Source organism: Porites lutea, chromosome 1 (assembly GCF_958299795.1).
Source record: "Porites lutea chromosome 1, jaPorLute2.1, whole genome shotgun sequence".
NCBI lineage: Eukaryota > Metazoa > Cnidaria > Anthozoa > Scleractinia > Poritidae > Porites > Porites lutea.
The window spans coordinates 14,220,201-14,240,716 of record NC_133201.1 but is presented as its reverse complement, the minus strand read 5'-3'; the positions used below and the strand labels follow the sequence as shown (position 1 = coordinate 14,240,716).

General features: G+C 38.6%; 1 protein-coding gene and 1 pseudogene across 1 annotated transcript in view; both read left to right on the top strand.

The window, feature by feature from the left end:
• LOC140945867 (endothelin-converting enzyme homolog) overlaps window positions 1-20,072 on the top strand; it is a 77,458-nt gene extending 57,386 nt beyond the window's left edge. The window contains exons 14-20 of the mRNA XM_073394922.1: window positions 5,259-5,310; window positions 5,394-5,461; window positions 7,146-7,270; window positions 7,359-7,424; window positions 16,874-16,969; window positions 17,368-17,441; window positions 18,918-20,072. Coding sequence (XP_073251023.1) covers window positions 5,259-5,310; window positions 5,394-5,461; window positions 7,146-7,270; window positions 7,359-7,424; window positions 16,874-16,969; window positions 17,368-17,441; window positions 18,918-19,017 — 581 coding nt within the window. The 3' untranslated portion in view covers window positions 19,018-20,072. The remainder of the gene's footprint in view (window positions 1-5,258; window positions 5,311-5,393; window positions 5,462-7,145; window positions 7,271-7,358; window positions 7,425-16,873; window positions 16,970-17,367; window positions 17,442-18,917) is intronic.
• On the top strand, window positions 2,974-4,575 carry LOC140948763 (uncharacterized; annotated as a pseudogene).
• Window positions 20,073-20,516: the final 444 nt, after the last annotated feature.

Sequence of the window (20,516 nt, the reverse complement as noted above, 5' to 3'; positions counted from 1 at the left end):
ATGGGAAACAAACCTACAAACAGACGAAAAATGTCGAATAAACGGTGCATAAGAGAAAGATTGCAGTACTTTCAGGGTAATTATAAAGCTACCGAAGCGACATCACGAGCCGCCTGTTTTGCTTTACTTTAGCGGTTTTCCTGGCTGACTTGCTTGATTTTCCCTTCAGATGTTTTGTCTGAATAACACAATTCTCTTTTCCCTAACTAACGATAATAGCGCAAGTTTTAAAAGAAAAATGGTTAAAAATCACCGGTTATGCTCATTCACAAACAACAAACAAACTTGTGAATGAAGCTGTCAATGATTCCGCCCGGGTTAGCGGGCAAGATCGTAAAAAACTGCCCGCTCTCGGAACCAATCAGATTGCAGGATTTGGAAGATTCTGCCCGCTCGCAAGCTTAGAACAAAATAAAATTTTATATTGTGCTCTCTTAAGTTACAATTGAATGAATATTTTTTTTTTCAAATTTCTGCTTTTGAGTTGTCAAGTCAGAATTGTTCCTTTTTGGGGGGAGAGGGGAATGGATGGAAGGTATAATATCACACACAATAAACGGTCTATAAACATTTAATTTGTTACAGGTTGTAACATCATAAATCATAATAAGAGATTCTATGCAAGCACGATCAGTTTGAAAAAAAACCTGCGCTAATAATAACAGGACTTGCTTGATTAGCAATGTAAAAGTCATACCTATCTCGGCCAAACTTAACACTAGGGTATGCTAATTCGTGTAAAATGTATTGGTCAAAAAAGTTCTCAAGGTGTACTAACTTTTCCTTCCATCATGCCATATTTAAAGGTACTCGTTGTAGGTGCAATTCTTTTTTGCTCCCTCGAACTACAAATCACACCAAGTTCTCTCTGCAACAAATGCTTGTTGTTGAATTTGGTAGTAATACTGATGGCTCCTGTTAATGATGCCATCTTTGTTACAAATCCCTTCTCTTATTAAGGCCATCTTCAGATTTTCATTTTCTTAAATTTTTATGTTCTTCACCTCAACCAGCCCAAGGGGTTCTCACAGCTTTGATCAGTGACAAGTCCATCAGGTGACGCTCCTTAAAACCCATGGCGTTTAAAAACCAAAAAAACAACAAGACTGGACTTGAAGGTTGGCAATGAGATTTTAAGGCAAATCTGCAGACAACCATATTGAGAGTGATTATTTGTCAGAAACTCTTTCATGACAACCGAGACTATAAAGAATTATTGAACTGCATGAAAACGATAGGTTGACCACAACCTGACCAGAACAGACAACGAATAGCTTTTAAGAGAAAACAACCCAATATAAAACCCATCACGACAGAAAGGCCTTATTCAACCATGACGGATAGAGATGATCAATAGACAATAATGTATAATTGGCCGACACGAAAACGCATTGTAGCACGAGGCAAAAATATTTATACGTTTCAAGATTTTTTCCATTTAATTTTTTATCATTCTTCAACCTAATAAAAAAGGAATTAGTTCGTTTGCATTTTGCATTTTGCGTTCATTTTTTGACCGGAAAATCTACGCATTTTATAAACTAAGCGTGCTAGGCAGGCCAGTTAATTAGGCTCTTCTAGAATTCCGCGGTTGACTTCAACTGATGTCTTTCCCCTTTTCGGCTCCTTCATCTTAAAGGCTAACTCTTTCGTGTGTTGTTAGTTAAGTTGTTGTTGTTATAGTTTAAGAAACAGTCGCTGCTCGGTTGAAAATTTGGCTTTGTTTGTCAAAGTCTTCTCTGCTAAACAAATTCATCATTCATGATCTCGACGGACAAAATTAACGCCAGGATGTTTAATCACTTACACCAATACTAAACACTGGTTCAATAGCACTACGGGATTTCCAGCCAAGGAACAGAAAGGAGTATGTGATAATCCCTCTTTCCCCAGTTTCTGTTCGGCAAAACTCGACTATATTTCATTTTTGCAAGCCGCTTCTACTTGCTTGGATATCATATGAAACACACCAACAAAACATCAAAAATCAAATCAAGCCAAATCTGCCTGATTATGATGTGCTTCCCTCCGAAACAAAGAACAAAACTTGGGGCAGTATTAGTTACGCATGTTTCTGTAATACTGTCAACGATGTTTACGATGAAATCGTCCACTACAGGAGGAATATATTCAATGTTCCATCGGGTCGCGCAGGGAAGAGTTTCATCGAAGAATTAACCTTCTGGATTAAGCAATTTAATTCAGACTCTGACTTGAACTCGGTCGCTCTTAAAGCATTCATGGTGCTCCCAACTTTGATTTTGCAAAAACCAACCGCTACTTCCAAAAGCAAGGAGCATAGTAAAGCAATAGAGCGTCGATTAGCACTCTGGAAACAAGGGGACATTGATTTGCTGCTTAAAGAAGTGAGGTTCTTTCAAGGGAAATTTGTGAATTCCAAGAAACCTAGAAAGGTTGAAGACATATCCAAAGCCTTCTCAAAGCTGGTTCTGCAAGGAAAATTGACAGCTGCAATGAAACTCCTAGATAACGAGAGCTCGTCCGGTCTGCTCGACCTATCGCCAGATGTCCTGCAAGGGCTACAGGACAAGCACCCACAGGCAGCTGATATCGCAGAGGAGAGTTTGTTACATGGCCCAATTGATTATATTCCGCCAAATGTTTATGACCTCATAGACGAAGAATCGATCTACAACTCGGCAAGTAAAACCAAGGGCTCAGCCGGACCATCTGGAATGGACGCAGAGCTGTATAAGAGAATCCTGTGCTCTAAGAATTTCAAGACCTAGGGCAAAATATTGAGAGAAGAGCTGGCCGTATTCACAAGAAATCTGCTAAGGAAATCGTACCACCCATCCTTACTTGAAGCCTTTACGTCCTACAGGCTTATCCCGCTTGACAAGAACCCGGGAATCAGACCAATTGGTGTTGGAGAGGTACCAAGGAGAATAGTGGGGAAAACGGTCAGCGGTTTCTTAAAGGAGGAAATAAAGGAAGCGGTGGGTCCCCTACAAGTTTGCGCCGGTCATAATGCAGGAGCGGAGGCCGCGATCCATGCAATGAGTCAAGTGTTTGTTGAAGAAGGAACAGATGGAATATTGCTAATTGATGCTAGTAACGCTTTTAACCAAATGAATAGGTCAGCGGCCTTACACAATATCCAGATCATGTGCAAAGAAATGGCGCTCTATGTTATTAACACATATAGAAGCCCATCTAGACTGTTTATTTGTGGGGGAGGTGAAATACTTTCTCGAGAAGGCACCACACAAGGAGACCCGCTAGCAATGCCATGGTACGCACTTAATACATCCATAATGATACAGAATTTGAGGGATCATTGCCCATTGGTTAAACAGGTGTGGCTTGCAGACGACTCAGCTGGAGGAGGGAGTATAGTGCAGTTATACAACTGGTACAGGCAATTGAGTAAGGAAGGTCAAAAGTTTGGTTACCTTGTGAATGGGACAAAGAGCTGGCTTATTGTGAAGTCTAGGGAACTCCGGAGGAAGCAAAGAGGGTGTTTGGAGAGGAAGTCAACATAACGACTGAAGGTCAGCGCCATCTGGGAGCAGTTATTGCGTCGCAAGAATACAAAGATCAGTATTGTGAGGAGAAGGTTCGTGCATGGAAAGAGGAAATCGAACGTCTCTCTGAAATAGCGAATAGCCAGCCCCAAGCGGCGTATATTGCTTTCACAAAAGGCTACAAGTCGAAGTTCACCTACTTCATGCGCACGATTGAATCGTTTGAAGTTTATGTCGATCCAATCCAGGAAGTGATTGAAGATTTACTACTCCCAACTTTGTTCGGTCAATCAGAGCCTCTCCCTAACGAGGTGCGCAGACTCGCTACCTTAGCAACAGGTCAAGGGGGTCTAGGCTTTCCTGATCTGAAATCCGAGGCACCGCAGCAGTTTGCTGCCTCGAGACTAATAACCGCCGCGCACGTAGATTCTATTACTTCACAGAGTTCCATCATGGTGCCAGGAGAAAGATCTACGGAGGAGCTAAAGAGGCATCAACAATCACTTAAAAGAGCAAGTGCCAAAGAGAAAATGGATAGCATTGATTCAAGCCTCTCCCCAGGCCTGCTGCGTCTGGTTAATCAATCGAGGGACAAGGGCGCAAGTTCTTGCCTTAATGCGTTGCCTCTCGCAGACAAAGGTTTAGCCCTCAACAAGCAAGAGTTCAGAGACTCGCTACGCTTGCGTTATGACTTGCCCTTAGTCGATTTACCAAGTCAATGCATATGTGGGGATAAATTCACCGTTAGTCACACCCTCTCTTGTAAAAAGGGGGGGTTTGTAGCGCAGAGACATGACGGTGTACGGAACTTGTTAACGACATTCATCGACAAGATCTGCAATAATGTCGAAATCGAACCACGCCTTCAACCCCTGGACAACGAGCGATTTCATTTGAGGAGCGCTGTTACAAGTTCTGAGGCAAGGTTGGACATCAAAGCTGGAGGTTTCTGGGCAAGAGGAGTTACGGCATTTTTTGATGTTAGAGTTACGCACGTCAACTCCAAATGCTACCAGAGCAAGTCAACATCGGAAGTGTTCAAAGAGCAAGAAGAAGAGAAGAAGCGCAAGTACCAGCAGCGGGATGAAGAAATGGGTTCGTTTACGCCTTTAGTGTTTGGAACCAATGGCGGAATGGGAAACGAGTGTCAGCGGTTCTTAAAGCATCTCGCAGACAAGATAGTCCAGAAAGACACCGAGCCTTATCATGTTGTAATCACTTGGCTCAGGACACAGGTCTCGTTTGAACTCTTAAGATCGGTACATGCATGCGTCAGAGGTTCGCGAACGCCGTTTCGTAGCAAGATAGAGCAATCCTATGATCATTAGACTGTAAAATAAATGCCGCTAGTGCGGATATCTGAACGTGTCTATATGCTTTTACTTAGGGCTTTTTATGGACACTGGTTTAGCCGTCATTAGTATAATTCGATTGTTCGATCTTAATATTTCTGCATAATGGAATTCTTAATTTTATAGAATTTTGAACTTTTATTATTAATTATATCTATTTCCTCTTCCTTTATGTAAGGTTAAGTTACTTCTATTTTTTAGAATTTGTAAATGAATAGTTTTTTCTTTCTTCACTTATTATATATAGGATTGTTTTTGTTCTCTAATGAAGGAAATTGTAGATAGTGTTTTGATGAATTAATTAGATCTTTTGTAACAGCAGGTTGATTGTAAATAGGATTTTAATTGAGGTTTTGTAATAAAGAACATTTTATTAGTATTTGACGATTCACATGATTTTCTGTTTGATTTGTTTCAGTGTTCCCGGCTGCTATCCTCCAGTCGCCATTTTACAACACCCGTTATCCTTGGTAGGTTATTTTTTTAATTGATATGTGTTAAAAGTTCTTAAGCGAAAGAAAGCCTCAGTTTGTGGTTTTTTTTTTTACTACAGGGCGGTATTGTATGGAGGAGTGGGCTCTATTATGGGCCACGAACTGACGCATGGATTTGATGTTCAAGGTAGGTACTATCAGCAGGACACATTTCTCATTTATTTCTTAACAGCCCATTCCCTAATTAGACCCAGTTCTGCTGAAACACTGTGCACCTTCAAAAATGGTCTCTGATATTTTCAGATGGTTTCTCAATAAATTCAGGCCTGACAAACACCTTTCCTACGTACGTCTCCAAGACAAGGACTGTTCAGAGGCCGTACGTGCCATGTTTCAAGCCTAGTTGAGTTTCGGGAAAATGCATTGCTTTGCCCCTTTACAGGATTTTTCCACCACTGAGCTTTTCCACCTAACAAACTATTAAAACAAATTTGTCTAAAATGTTGAAAGCACTTCAGTTATCTACAGCTCCCCAGACACCTGCGAGATGAGATTTAAACGTTAATAAGATGTTTATCAATAAGACTTTTCAAATGTCTGATTGGCAAAAGCAATGGCAGAAATGGGAAGGATCAGCTTCTCAACCCCGAGGAAATTGTAGTTACTCTGGAAAACATAAAAGCACAGTTTGGCGTAAACCTGATCTTGCAGTCTCTGTCTGTCAGCAGAAGAGAAGAAAGTGATACATTTATGTCTGCTGAATATTTGCGAGTGTGTTTTTGTCATTACAACCACCTTCTCGCTACAATGTAAACTTGTGATTGCAAGCTCTCGGCGGCAACGCTCACAATTAACCAAGGGTCGACATATCAGTCCTTTCGGAAAGACTAGAAAGGTTATCAAGTATGTAAAGGGGGTAGCAGCTTAAAGAGCCAAGTATGTTTCCAAGCGTTTTCCTACGATAGCGTTTATTGCAGGAAATCACCATGGTTTCTCTGAGTTACTATGGCACTACGATTCGTTTACGGAGATCTAGCATTGAGTTCAAGAATGATATCGTAAAGTGCAGACATGGTTCGTGGAATTTATTATAATATTTTCAATCCTATACACTAAATGGTATTCTTCTGAAGGATTTGTCACGAGCGCTGCCTCTGGGTATCTTATTAGGGCTTCTTGTACCTCTTTCATTTTTCCGACACCGGGGAACTCGATCAGGTCAGCGTACTCCTCCAGTGATTTTCCTGTGGGTGTTTCCTTTGCTAGAACTGCGTTCACAACCCTCAAATTCGTGGTGCTCTTTAAGTCTATCAATCGTTCAGTGTTATAGTTTCCCTTTTTTGGCTTGGAACGTCAGTGGAGCATTTTGACGCCGACAATTGTATTAAATATTCCAGTTACTTTTAAAGGACCTACGGGCTTTTAAATCTTTCATATGAAAAATCAACATATGTTCTTCATCTTATCTAACCTTTGAAAAATGAACGCTTCCGTAACGTTAACCGTGGCCCCAGCTGAAAACGCCGTTTTCTTGTTCTTATCTTCCCCTTAACCTTTACATTTATTACCACCTAAGTTTCGCGTTTCTTTAACGTAATTTCTGAAACGTGGCCAAGCCAAAGTTGGTCTGAGTCAGGATCAAACGGTCCATAGTTAAGATACCACTGTCAAAAACTCATCTCTGTCGCCAAGTCCTGTGAACAATTTACAAGTTCCATCTTTACTCCCACTAGCCGTTATGTTTTTCTCTTTGTTTGCTATTTTTTCTTGCTGTACATTGCAAATGATGAGCACCTAAAAGAGTTCTCATTTGCCTGCACCCTACTGGCCTTTAAACACAAAATAAAAATGTTGTATAATTTTATTTACAGGAAGGCGATTTGACGTAAATGGAGATGAACGAAACTGGTGGAGCGTAGACACGTTAAAGGCGTTTGAAAAGAAAACAACCTGCTTGAAGGAACAGTACTCCAATTTTACTTTTGATGGAGAAACGGTATGGAAATACCTTGAGTTTGCTTCCGCAGATAACACTTCACTTTGTTCGAATGTTTGACAAAATGGGCACTGATATCATTTATTAGATTGAGGGCGAGCAAACGTTATCAGAGAATATAGCAGACAATGGAGGCATCAGACAGGCATTCAGGGTGAGTTACAAAATTTTTCTCGTTTAACTCGGGTTCACTAGATCTAATGTCTTTGGATATATCTCAGCTCTTAAGCTTTTAGCCCAGTCCCTGTACGACGTCTTTCCAGGCCTGCTCGGTCAATGCATTTCGTTGACGAATACGAGACGAAAGGCTGGAAGAAGCCTAGACAATCTCGGAGTGTACATGTTTGTGTTTTCCCCGCCAGAGTAAGCCTTTCGTAGTGGCTAAGGTCTCGAGGCTCGCTCTCAACCTCCTCTGCAAGAATTTTCTTTATATTTCAAAAAGGATAGTCATGAAAGTATAGAAATAGGTTTATAGAAAGACTCTTTTGGGTTATGGTAAGTTTAGTAAGATAACTGGTTTTAATACTGCATCTATTTTATTGTAAAAGAAGCGTTGGTAGTTGGCTTACTTTAAAGGCGCTCTGAAGGAGGGAGTATCTTCGATTTTTTTTTATGTTTTTTTTTAGGTTGTTTTTAGAAATATCTGATTTATCTTGTAACGGCTGGCGTTCGCAGCCTACGGGTAGTGTAATAGCTTAATATCCCAAATGTTTGAATCGGCCCAGGATTTTATGTCTGTCTATTTGGCAACGGATATAAAGAGCAGGTTGTTTTTCCGCGGTCTTATTGTTAAACACAAGGCAGGACATGGATAACATTCAAGTTCTATGCCTCGAAACTGTTTCTCAAATATCTCGGTGGATGGCTTGAAAACTCTGCAAAAGATTTTGTGGTCCGGAAGGCTCTGGCATGGTCAGCTTGTCACGGGTTGAGGAGAATATGGAAATCAAATTTAAAAAGAAGCATCAAGGAGCGGCTTTTCATGGCCTCTGTAGAGTCTATCCTGCTTTATGGAAGCGAGACGTGGACAATTACGAAAACTATGAAGAAGAAACTAGATGGATGTGATACCAAAATCTTGTATGGTATTTAATGTGTCTTGGCCAGATAAATTGACCAACAAGGAATTATATGGTAATTTACCACCAGTGCAATCAAAAGTGGGCTTCAGAAGGTTGAAGCTAGCCGGTCATAGTGTTAGACACCCGGAGGAGGAAGCATCTAAACTAGTTCTTTGGCAGCCAAAGAATGGACGCATGAACATGGGAAGACCAAAAAAGGATAGTTTAAAGGATAATTTAACCTCGGTTGGTAACGTCTGAGAAGCAGCGCCGAGATCCTTGTTCTGGGCCCCCAACGGACTCAACGAATTACTGCAAATGCGCTGCTAATTTCTTTTCATCCTGATTGGCAAATCGACAATGGCTTTCTTAAGAGGCCAATCAGGTGGGGACTCAAAACAAGGATTTCGGCGCTGTTTCGCAGGCGGACTTAAGGGGGGATTACAGTTGAATTTTGGGGGAATTGCGGTATAGAAGAGAGTATACACGTAAACCAGTAAGTCCACTAATTGGCTCAGGGCCACGTTGTCGTGGTGACGTACTGTCTGGTCTTTATATTAATTATTCACTTCAAATTTTAGTTTTTAACTACCCTTAAATCCAATTTTTTTTAGTTTTTGCATAACTTTGAACATTTGCCATTCAAACTTTTATTGATTACAAATATTTTAATAATCACCAAAAAATTCTCAAAAACTCATCGCTCTGAGGACTTCAGGGAGTGATTTATTTTAAAAATCGAATGACATTTTGACGAGATTTTCAAGGAAAAGTGCTCACGTATAATATAAACAAGGCGTTTAACTGTAATCACCCCTTTTCAACTGTGGCGCAGGCTACTGGCTCAACTGTTACAATAAAGGATACAATGGCCTCAGAAGAGTTTATCCTAATCCCACACATCTCCACCAATGCCAAAGTGTATGGCGGGGGGGGGGGGTTGATATAAAGATGTATCCGGTACTCGCAGTGAACATTGACTCAAAATCTAAAATCATATTTAGGCTGAATATAGGTTATTATCTGGTATACCAAAAGCAAGAGTAACAGCCTCACAAAATATGTAGCCACTGATGACCAACAAAACTGACCTTGAACAGCTCACATTTTGACAATAAATTAATACCGTATATTTAAAAATGATGATATCAGTTTTAATTATCACTTAAGCCCCATTTACACGACACTCGTTTTGGGTCCGGCACTCCTAAAAATGGGCACGCGGGCCAATACTTTTGGCACGGCCCGCCTATTTTTTTGCCTTGTAAATGCAAAGGCATCAACAAACAGTCTATAACTTTTAAAATTCATTTGATGCAGAAATTCAGTTACCATGAATTACTTAATGTGACAATTTTGTCTCTATGTTTTGCTAGCTATTGTATGGTTACTCTGTTGACCTGGTGCCTGTTGGTGCAAACTGTTTGATGAGGGTTGCACTATTTTATTTTTAGAATGATGTGATTGCAATTGCTCAGTCTCGCAAGGTTGGCAACCATTTTCAGATAGCAGTACATTGAAGGAGCAAAAACCTTTGAGGGCAATATTTGCCCAACAATTTCCTAAACGAGTTAGGAAAGACTTGACATTTGGAGAATTAAAAATCCTTCTTTAAAGAGTTTCACGTGGAGCCAAAACTCGCCAATGATTTTATGCCGCTTAGACTACCACGGCTGATTTCAAATAACCTTGAAGACTCGGTTTCAGTAACGAATATTATTCCAGCCATTAAAACCGACCATGCAGCCATTTCCTTGGATTTTAATATTTGTCAAAACTACATTAAAGGTCCGGGTTACTGGACAGTGAACTGTTCTCTTCTAGATGATGATAACTACCAGAGGGAAGTTACGGCTAAAATGCCTGTCTAGGTGGCCGAGAGCAGATATTACCTGCCGGATCACAGATGTATTTGGGATTGGATTAAGTATAATCTTAGAGTACATGTAGTACAGATTTCAAAACGCAAAGCAAAGAAAAAAAAAGATAAGGAGAACATATTACAAGATGACCAATAAAAATGCAAGCGATTTTAATACGGCGAAAGAAAAAATGGAACATTTTTATGAAGAAAAACTCCAAGGTATTATCATTCGCGCACTGGAGCGATGGTGTGAACACGATGAAAAGAGTACGAAATATTTTCTCAATCTGGAGAAAAGGACCCACGTCAAAAAAACATGTGCGAAAATTTAAGATTAATGGCACGATCACTACTGATCCGTTCAAAATTCTTTCTGAGGAAAAACGTTTCTATCAAGAATTATATACGAGTAAGAATTTGGGTAACAAGCAAGCAACAGAAATTTTTTTGAATAGTTTAAACATCCCTCGCCTCACAGATGAACAAAAGCTTTCGTGTGAGGGCAGCATTACGGAGGAGGAGTGTGTTAAAGCTTTACACAGTTTTCAGGGCAATAAAGCTCCTGGTAATGACGGATTTCCAATCGAATTTTACAGTAAATGTTGGGAAATTATTAGCGAACCTTCGTCAACTGTGTCAACGAGATTTTCACTAGTGGTGAAATGTCCATACAATCCATGCGCGCGCTACTAGACAAAGCAACCTATTACATCCGCCTGCTGTGAGAACTGAAATTGCAAAAAGATCCTTCTATTATTATGGTTGCACTCTTTTTAACGAATTATCTTAATGATATTTCGTGTTTTATATCTTTTAATCTTTTAATTGAAAATAGTTTTTCTATTTATATTATTACCTGTATTAGTGTAATGTTTATATGTTTAGTGTGTTTTTGTGCGTTGTTGCTCAGGGCTCCCATTGATAACAGACAGCTTTTTGCGTCTGAAGGGGCTACCCTGAGCGGTATAAATTAATAAAGGTTCTTCTTGTTCTTCTTCTTCTTGTCACGCTCCCACAAACAGGCAGTGATCACTCTCATTGAAGAGAAAGGAAAGGCCGTTCTCTTTTAGAAAACTGGAGACCGATTTCACTTGTCAACGTTGATGCCAAAGTCTTAGCTACCAAGATAAAAAACGTCCTACTAAGCATAATTCATAGTCATAACCAAAGTTGTTTCTTGAAGAACCGCTTTATGGGTGAAACTGTTCGATCGATCTTTGATTTAATGGAATTCTCTCGAATTCTCTCTAAAAGAAAATATTCCAAGTTTAATGATATTTATAGATTTCCACAAAGCATTTGACAGCTTAGAATGGAACTTTCTTTTCAGCTGTTTAGAATCCTGTGGCTTTGGCCCATAATTCATTTGGTGGGTAAGGACTCTGTACCACAATATATAAAGTTGTGTTATCAACAATGGTCTCGCAACTGACTCTTTCCTCTTGAAAGGGGCGTGAGGCAAGGTGATCCGCTTTCTCCATATTTGTCCGTGGTTGCAGTTGAAACTCTTGCTGTGGCAATTGGTCAAAACTGAGAGATAATTGGTATTAAAATCGGTGGCGAAGAAACAAAACTCCTTCAATATGCTGATTACACAACGACCGTTCTGTCTGACATTAGGGACTTTAAGATCCAACAACGCGGACGACAGCCAGAACGTCAAAAAAACAATAGGTTTAATTAGCAAAACAACAACTTCACACGTGCATCACTCTCTTTTGTACTTTTCTTTCCCGTTTTTGCACGACTAGGACGTGAAAATGCCTAATTTCACGTTTTATAGAGGACGTAAACAAATCAACGACGAAATGTTATTTCTCTTTCTGAGCTTAAATATGCTCACTTGAAATTCAGCTTCAGGAGGGTTCGCCTACATTTGACAAAGTAAGCTGGTAGTAATAATCGCTATAAAGACTGAAAGAACGCAAATCGACTTTTTAAACGACGTTCTTGTCGCCGTCGCATCGTTGGATCTTAAAGTCCCTATTGAATCGGCACAGGCCCTTTTTAACCTTCTCGAAGTATTCAAGAACTTATCAGGACTTGTAATTAACTCATCTAAAACTGAGGGAATGTGGATCGGGTCGTCTAGAGACAAAACTTCAAAACCCTTTGGCATAAAATGGCCTGATGAACCAATCAAAGCCCTCGCTGTTTATTTCTCATACGATATCTGATTTTGCACGAAAAAATTTTATTGAGAGATTGGAGAGTGTCAAAAAACTTATAAACATTTGACGTAACATTTGGTCTTCAAGAGGTCTTTCTATCTATGGTAAAGTAACAATTATCAACTCCTTAATCATAGCAAAATTTGTTTACATTTCCTCGCGTCTGCCGGTCCCCAAGGGAATCGTTAAAGAGTTAAATCAAATGATATTTTAATTTTGGGATAAAGGAACCGATAAAGTGACAAGACTTTCCACAATTAACAAATATGAAAACGGTGGTTTTAAAATGATCGATGTGGAAAGTATAATTTAATCTTTTATGACCAGCCTGGCTGAAAAGGATTTTCCAGTGCAACAATGGTGCTTGAAGAAGCTTTTTACCGTTTTCGTTGGAATCTTTTGGGGGCCTCTTTTTATTTCATTGTAATTATGACATTAAAGGGATACATATTTCCTCTAAATTCTATCCCGAGTTACTTCAATGGTGGTCTGAGGTTCGTAGTGTTTTCGATAGTAGAAGGGCATGTCAATATATTTTGTGGAATAACAAAGAGATACGCGTTGATAATAAGCCTCTTTTTCGTAAAAGATCCTTTGTTTGAATTAGACACCACAAATTCTTTTACTATTGTTTCGAATAAAATTAGCAAGATTAGCTACCTAATTTGGGCAGGGCGTCGTCATTCTGTTCCCACACATTTAAAGGAAAGCAATTGTCTTCGCTCACTAATAAGCTTAATATTGACAATCGATAACCAAGAATTTGATATATTAAAAAAGAAATCTAAAGATTACCACATGCTAATTAACAAAATAATTGCGTTGTATCCAAAAAATTCCAAACACTTGTGTCAAGATTTTAATCTAATTCAAGACCAGCTCAAAAAAGTATTCCTTCTTCGCATGAGGTAGCGTTTGAACCTTATCTAAAAGGCTTTCAATACAAACTCCTTAATTCAACTTTATTTACCAATAAAGAGTTATGCATAATAGGTTATATCCAAGATGATAAATGTTCACTATGCAAAACGGATTCGGAATCCCTTTATCACATCTTTTTCGAATGCAGACACACCAGGCACTTTTAGAAGGAATTTCAATATTAACTTTGCACATTGACAAGAGAATTCGTCTGTCTGACCTTACAAGACGTTGTGCAGGAATATTATATACAAATTGCCCTTTACTGAATTATTTGATACTGATCGCTAAACTATACTTATAGGGTTGTAGAAGAATTCAGACTCCTCCAGTCATAACTGCATTTTCAACCAAGGTTTTAAAAGTATGAACCATAAAAGTATATATGTGTTAAAACTAATAAAATGGACAAATTTAATGGGAAGTGGGCTCTGCCTTTGGACTCTGTACCTTAGTGACGTATGTACGTAGAACGTACTTTTCATTTTTTGTATAGTTACTTTAGCGTTAAAGTTCCTAGTGTAATATAATGTATTTATGATGTATGTAATGTAATATAATATAATGCAATGCCATGTAACGTTAGTATTGTAACACTGTGGAGTATTTAATAAAAGTTTAGAAAAAAAAAAGAGTTATCGAGGCTTACTTTTCTGAACTTCGAGGATAAATATTACCGACTGTCGAATTGTCGTATTCTTCCATTAAATTTAAATTGAAAGTAAACTCTGTTTTTCTTCGTGTTAATATATAGATTTAGCCAGGGCTAAAAGCGAAGCTGCCATTAATAAATTTGTAATTTAAATCAAACAATAAACTTGTATTCTACAAATCAGTTGACTTTAGAGCACATCCATGTGACTTTTAAAGGATTAAGGCTGAGTGATTTGAGAGAAAAATAATCTGCTAACAGTCCAGAAGTGCACCAAATCTTACATCGAGTTGATGGCCTTTATATCTAAAAAAATAGCAATCATCTTCGATCACATTTAACGGCCATAATGGGTCTCGATCACAGTAGATTAGGCCTGGAAAACAACTTCTTGGAAAGCAAATCAGACAGAATTGTTTTCCGTTTGACAAGTTAAATTTGCTTTACAAAATCTTGCTAACAAATCTGGGCGCGTGTAAGCCAACCTTTTATACCTTTTATACATCACATCTGAGGTGAAACAGTACTATGAGGCGCTTTTTTAATCTTACAGATCTCGGACAGAATGCAGTATCTCACAATTTTGAAATATAAATTGCACTCATGCAATATTCAGAACGATCGAAGCACGCGTGGGCTTTTAGCGAAACCGCTAAAAAAGATTTCTAAAATCACCTATATAACGGTTAGCCGGTTGCAAGCTGTGGAGTGTTTGAATGAACATTGATAGAGTTACACTTTTTTTTAAACATAATTGAGTGAAACATTTACAGAGACAACAATTTTCATTCACGAAGACAAGTATTAAAGTGTCTGTAAGAATCCTGAGTCTTTATGCTTAAAGCTTAAGTTAATGTTTTAAGCCGGCTTCCCGGTGTTTGCTGTTTTCAAAGATGAACTCGAGGCGAGAAAATTGCTCAAAGCTTTCTTTCTACAGTCAAAATAATAACGCAACGTTTTTGCCTTTCTATTTGCGGTGAGAAAATATCGACTAAAGGCTTTTTAAAGTTCTGCAAGCTTAAATCAAACCTCATACTATGGGTCAGATCATTATCTCAAATCTTAATTCAAACGTGCGTAAACTCGCCTCATAAACTGCGCTCGGCTTCGTGAAATTAGATATATTACAAAAAAACAAACACAAATACAATTACTTGTACTTAGGCTTACCATTCGAGATGCAGCTCCTGGAAGCTATCAAGTATGGCCAGAGTCGCTTCAGACTTTTCAATCAAGCAAGGTGAAAAACGAAAAAGAATCGATGCCATCCGAAATCGGATTTCCGACTTTGACAAGCGACGTATTTCTGAACCTAAAACCCAATAAACCAACTAGCCATGAATAACAGAAGACTCTTGATAGTCGTTCATTTCGTACATCCAGTAGAAAAAGACAGTTAAAAACATCAAGTTGACACAAAACTCTGTCAGCTTCAGCTGTCACAGTAAATAAGTTTCAAGAAGCAGTATAAATTTTCCGCATGAACTCACCGTCAAATTTTAACCAATCAGAGCATAAAAATTGGACGTAGAGCGTGACCAACGCGTGACCATTGTGAGAACAGTCAAAAGCAACTGTCTTCCTTGCCTGTAATAGCCTAGCTGACTGAATTTTCGCGTCCGAGGTCAGTTTGAAATCAACATTTTAATCTGTGTGGCACTTAAACACAACATATTTTAAAAAAAAAAAAACTTGAGCCTGCGACGATTTGAAATCTAGTAACTTGTCAGGGGATAACTTCAAAAAAAACTTGACCTCGATGGGCCGACACCTGAGACCGCGATACGGTTAGGTGATACTGGGCAGCAGATACCCTTTTTGACAGCTGTCAATTTATCACAACATCGATGTGCTATATGTGTGCAAGATCAGTTTTTCTATGCTCCCAAATGAGCTAGAAAGTGTGAAATTGAACATTGGTTTCCCTGTGGTGCGGACGGACGGGCGGTGTACGGTCACGTGAATACCAAATTTTCTGGGATGGGTAGATTTACTTACCCATGGTGCTCCGTTGGTACGCTTTGCGCGCGGAGCTCCGATATTAAACCAGCAAATAAACAGTCAGAGACAAAGGATGAGGTCAATAAGTAACATCACTATATAAACAGCAGAAACGTGTGAGGTACAACCCTGAAGTGGCACAATCAGGTTTTCTTTTTCTCTTTTTTAGTGCGGCTTGATGTTTACAATGATTTGATCTGCGCCGATTCGTCATGATTACCAAAATGTCTCTTTTAAATTTGATTTATCACCGAAGCATTCTGTTATATCGAAATGTTTACAGGTATTATAAGGAACGACCTACCTCACGAATTACGGCTCCTGAAGCGAACGATATGTTCTAAAAATTTTTCGCCACTTCCGAGAAGGCCGCAAGGAGGAGTGATTGACAGCTCTCCAAAGTAGATCTCAAAGCTCAGCCAGAAAGTGAGACAACGTGTCTCTCACTTGTTCGAGTTTGTCTAGGCCTAAAAAACTCGCTCGAACCATGTGACCCAGAACGCATGGGCCGCGCGCAATATTGAGGCCTAGAGACTTGGCAACTTTAAGCAAAATTGCTTTGTCGATGGCGTGTTCACGAAGTACATCAGTTTCGATGGCTCTATGAAACATGACAGAACTTAAATTATGGTTCTGGTTAAAATATATTGTTTTCGACTGAGTCACTTGTCTTAAAATAAGCTTAATGCAGAACGTAGGTTTTCGACAAACAACACGCTTTTTACAATAACTTTGATTTCATTAAGAGGTCTTACAGGAACAAACTTTTATAGCCTCGGAATACACAGAATATCACCCACTTAGAAACATTTCAGACCCGGGGGGAGACACGAATCCATTTGTCAGGTCCAGTTGCAGGTCAATTTCCATTTCTTACTGAAAATTTTCACTTATAACTAATGAAGTATTTTGTTGTGCTCTTCACTAAACAAGGCCTATCAGAACTGGGTAGCAAAGAACGGCGAGGAATCCAGACTTCCAGGAATGAATCTGACCAATGAACAGATCTTTTTTATCAGCTTCGCAAGAGTTAGTAAATCAATATTATCATGTATTTAAAATGTGCTGTGTTTTGATTTTGTGATTGGGCCTTGTTTGTTTGTCTGTTCTATTGGTTTTTTTTATTTTTGATAGAATGATTGATTGATTGATTGATTGATTGATTGATTGATTGATTGATTGATTGAGGCAAAAACTAATAGTAGTCTCCTTATAATCTTGATTATGTAATCTACCAAGTTTCACTGAGCAGATAATGTCCCCTAAAACTTTCACTTCTTCACATAAGGACGTGGAGAGGGTGCCGATTCTGCACACTGCTTGTTGTTGACACCCTGTTAGTAAGGGGCTTAATATTTTAATAGTATAATTACTTGAGAACATACCAATTTCTTAAATTAATTAATTTTTTTTCTATTTTATTAAAGAATTGGTGTTCAGTATTTTCAGCCCAAGGTGAAGAGATTGCAATGATGAGTGAGCATAGTCCGGCGCCATGGAGGTAAAATCTTGTTAACTTACAATAATTGTAGCAATTCCACCAAATTAGTTGTACTGTTACATGTAGTGTTAATTAAAAGATTCAACCAACTTAGCAAAACAAAAGCATTATACTGTATTGATAACAGTACCTGTCAATTTTGCGCGGACATTAGACTGCATTTCTTCCCACTTTCTGTAACAGAAAATAGTTCACTCGGCGAAAATATAACAGGTGATTTCATTGTAGCTCGTCTATCTCTTGATTGTTTTCAACCCCAAGACTCTTCGTTACGATGTCTGAAATGATTCTCGATTGTGTAACAACGGCGTTGTAGCTTCTTTGTCGCTTAAATGGTAGATTTTTCGCTTTCATTTTAATAAAAAGTACAAGAAACACCTTCCCTGGAACTTGCTGAATGCTTATCCAGGATTATTATTCAGTCAAAATATTTCACTGATTCTGATTGGCTAAAAACACACGCATAATTCACCAAAACCAGCTACCGATGACCAAATTTGGAAGAATTTTGCGTTTTATAAACTGATGACGTCAAAAGTGCAGCCTTCTTGCAGGTTAATGCACCGTTAACCGAGAAGACTTGGGGATTTTTCACTCGTTTCAAGAGTAAGAACTGGGCGAAATTATAGCTAAAAACATGGCAAGAACAGCAAGAACACAACTCGAAGGGCGTCATCTGCTATTTGGAGAATATCTGCAGAGCCGCGGCTGAACAACTCTAAACGTGCACTATCGAAGATGAACTTAACATCGATGGAGGTAAGCATGTTTTAGCTTTGCTTTTAAACTACGAATTATTTTGAATGAATGAATTCGGCTTTCGTATCATATGAAGAATTATGGAGACCTCGGAGGGTGTTATCCGCACTCGGCCTACGGCCTCGACGGATAACACCCTCCTCGATCTCCATAATTCTTCATTAGATACTCAGTCTCATTCATTAAGTGTTAAATATATCTGGTTAAAACCGGTTTTGTTCCTGAATTTCAAAGTTCGAGAAATCAAATGTAAGTTTATGAAAGGACAGAGTATTAGTTTGAAATATCGGGTTACGGTGTCCGACCGAAAGAAAAAACTAAGGGAAACTTCTTTTGGTTCGAAAAACTGGGGTTTCGAGTGTTTTAAATGAAACATTGAATAGCGATCTGCATTCAAATTTAAATTCTTGTTCAATTCATTTTAATGAATACAGCCTTGCTCAGCTAGTTAGGAAAAGCTATCAAAAGTTGATTTTGCAATTGCTTATTATTTCATCAACCCAGTTGATTTATATTGGGGTTTCCAGAAGCGTAAATGGGACATGCTCCTTTTTATTTGTCACAACTTCAATCTATAAATTAAGAATTTAAATTTCAAATCTTGCCCTCCTCTAAGACAAAGCTAAAGCTAGTGTACAACGTAACTAACCCAAACAATTTGTGTTCTCTCAAGGTTTTTACAAGGGCTTTGAACTTGTTTCTGCTTTCCTTCTTTAGAACAAAAGCATCTCTGATGAACTTCCCGGAATTTGCTGCAGCATTCAAATGCCGTTTAGGGAGCCCAATGAATCCGATCAAGAAATGTGCGGTCTGGTAACGAGTCCAGAAACACGATTTTCAAGTTGATGATTTGAAAATCAAGTCATTCTTCATTTAGACTTTTGATCCTACTGCACGGCTTTTAGTGCTAGCTTCTAATCTCGTTATAACACTTTTTTTTGCCCTCTAAGAGACTGCTTATTCGAATGTTTCTTTTGACATTTCGTTGCTTTCATGGTATTTGTCGGTACAGCTGTCTCATTCATTGATAATCTTCGTCCTTCAAAACTGTCGGAAAGCGAGACGCCATTTAAATTCCCGTCCTAAATAGCCAAGGATATCTATAGTTGATACTTTCGTGATACTTTCGTGAATGAGAAAACGCTTTGTCTTGAATAAAGTTCGTCACGAACTAAATTTCGTTTTATACAAAGGACCCGCGCATTACATGTAAAATATACATGTTAAGGTTTTAAACTAGCTTCACTTTTATCTAATAGACAACAATGTAAATGGGTAAATAAAAGACTTCCTGTCTGTGATGACTCTTTCCGAGACTGTTTTTAACAAGGCTTCCCAAAGAACACTATCCGCAGAATTTAAAAAATCATATACATTTATAAATAATAAAATCAAGTTGAAGCGAATATGTGGGCAAAACATTCGAGAAACTTTTACGTGAAGGAGATCGTTCCCGAGAGGATGGGAAAACTACTCACAAGTATTAAGGAAGGGTAAAATAAATTTATGGGAATCTTGCATTTCCTCTGGATAATCGAGCTCCCGCCCACACGAAACCAATCACAGACTTCATTTGCGAAAATTGAATTAGGTTGGCCCTCCATCAAAGATAAGCTATTAGTCCGTGATACTACCCAAGTATACAAAATTGTTAGCCTCGCTCCGTTGTACTTGAGTATTAAACTCAGTAAGCGATCAGACGCACACCACTACAACACGAGGAAAAGGGACAATCTAAACCTCCCTCTATGCATAACAGTTACTGCGCAACGGTCATTTTACTATCGCGCTGTAAGTGCCTGGAACTCCCTGACTGCAGACACTAGAAATAGCCCGTCACTATGTACCGTCAAATTGCGATACATACACATACAATACAATACAATACAATACAATACAATACAATACAATACAATACCTTTATTTGCCTTGTACTTAATTATATACATGAAAGAGAAAAAATATATATATATATTTATTTGTACTTAATAAGGCCTGGAGCTGAAATAATCCTAAGATTTCCTAGCCAGTTCTCCAGAATTTAAAGTTTTAGAGAATTGAGATAGAATTTATTTCCAAAGAGGCAGTTTTAAATACAATGTATTAAGAAAGAAAGAGCATATGCTTAAGTTATGTTAACTATGTTGTTCTGACAGCAAATAAGGTTTCAATTGTTTTTGGAATTGGTATGTGTTTAGTTCTTTAAGAGTTTAGGGAATTTTGTCCCAGACGGTACATGCAGCATATCCGATTGTTTGTTTCCCCGTATTAGTTCGCACTTTTTTTACGTAAAGATTCTGTTTCGATGCATATCTG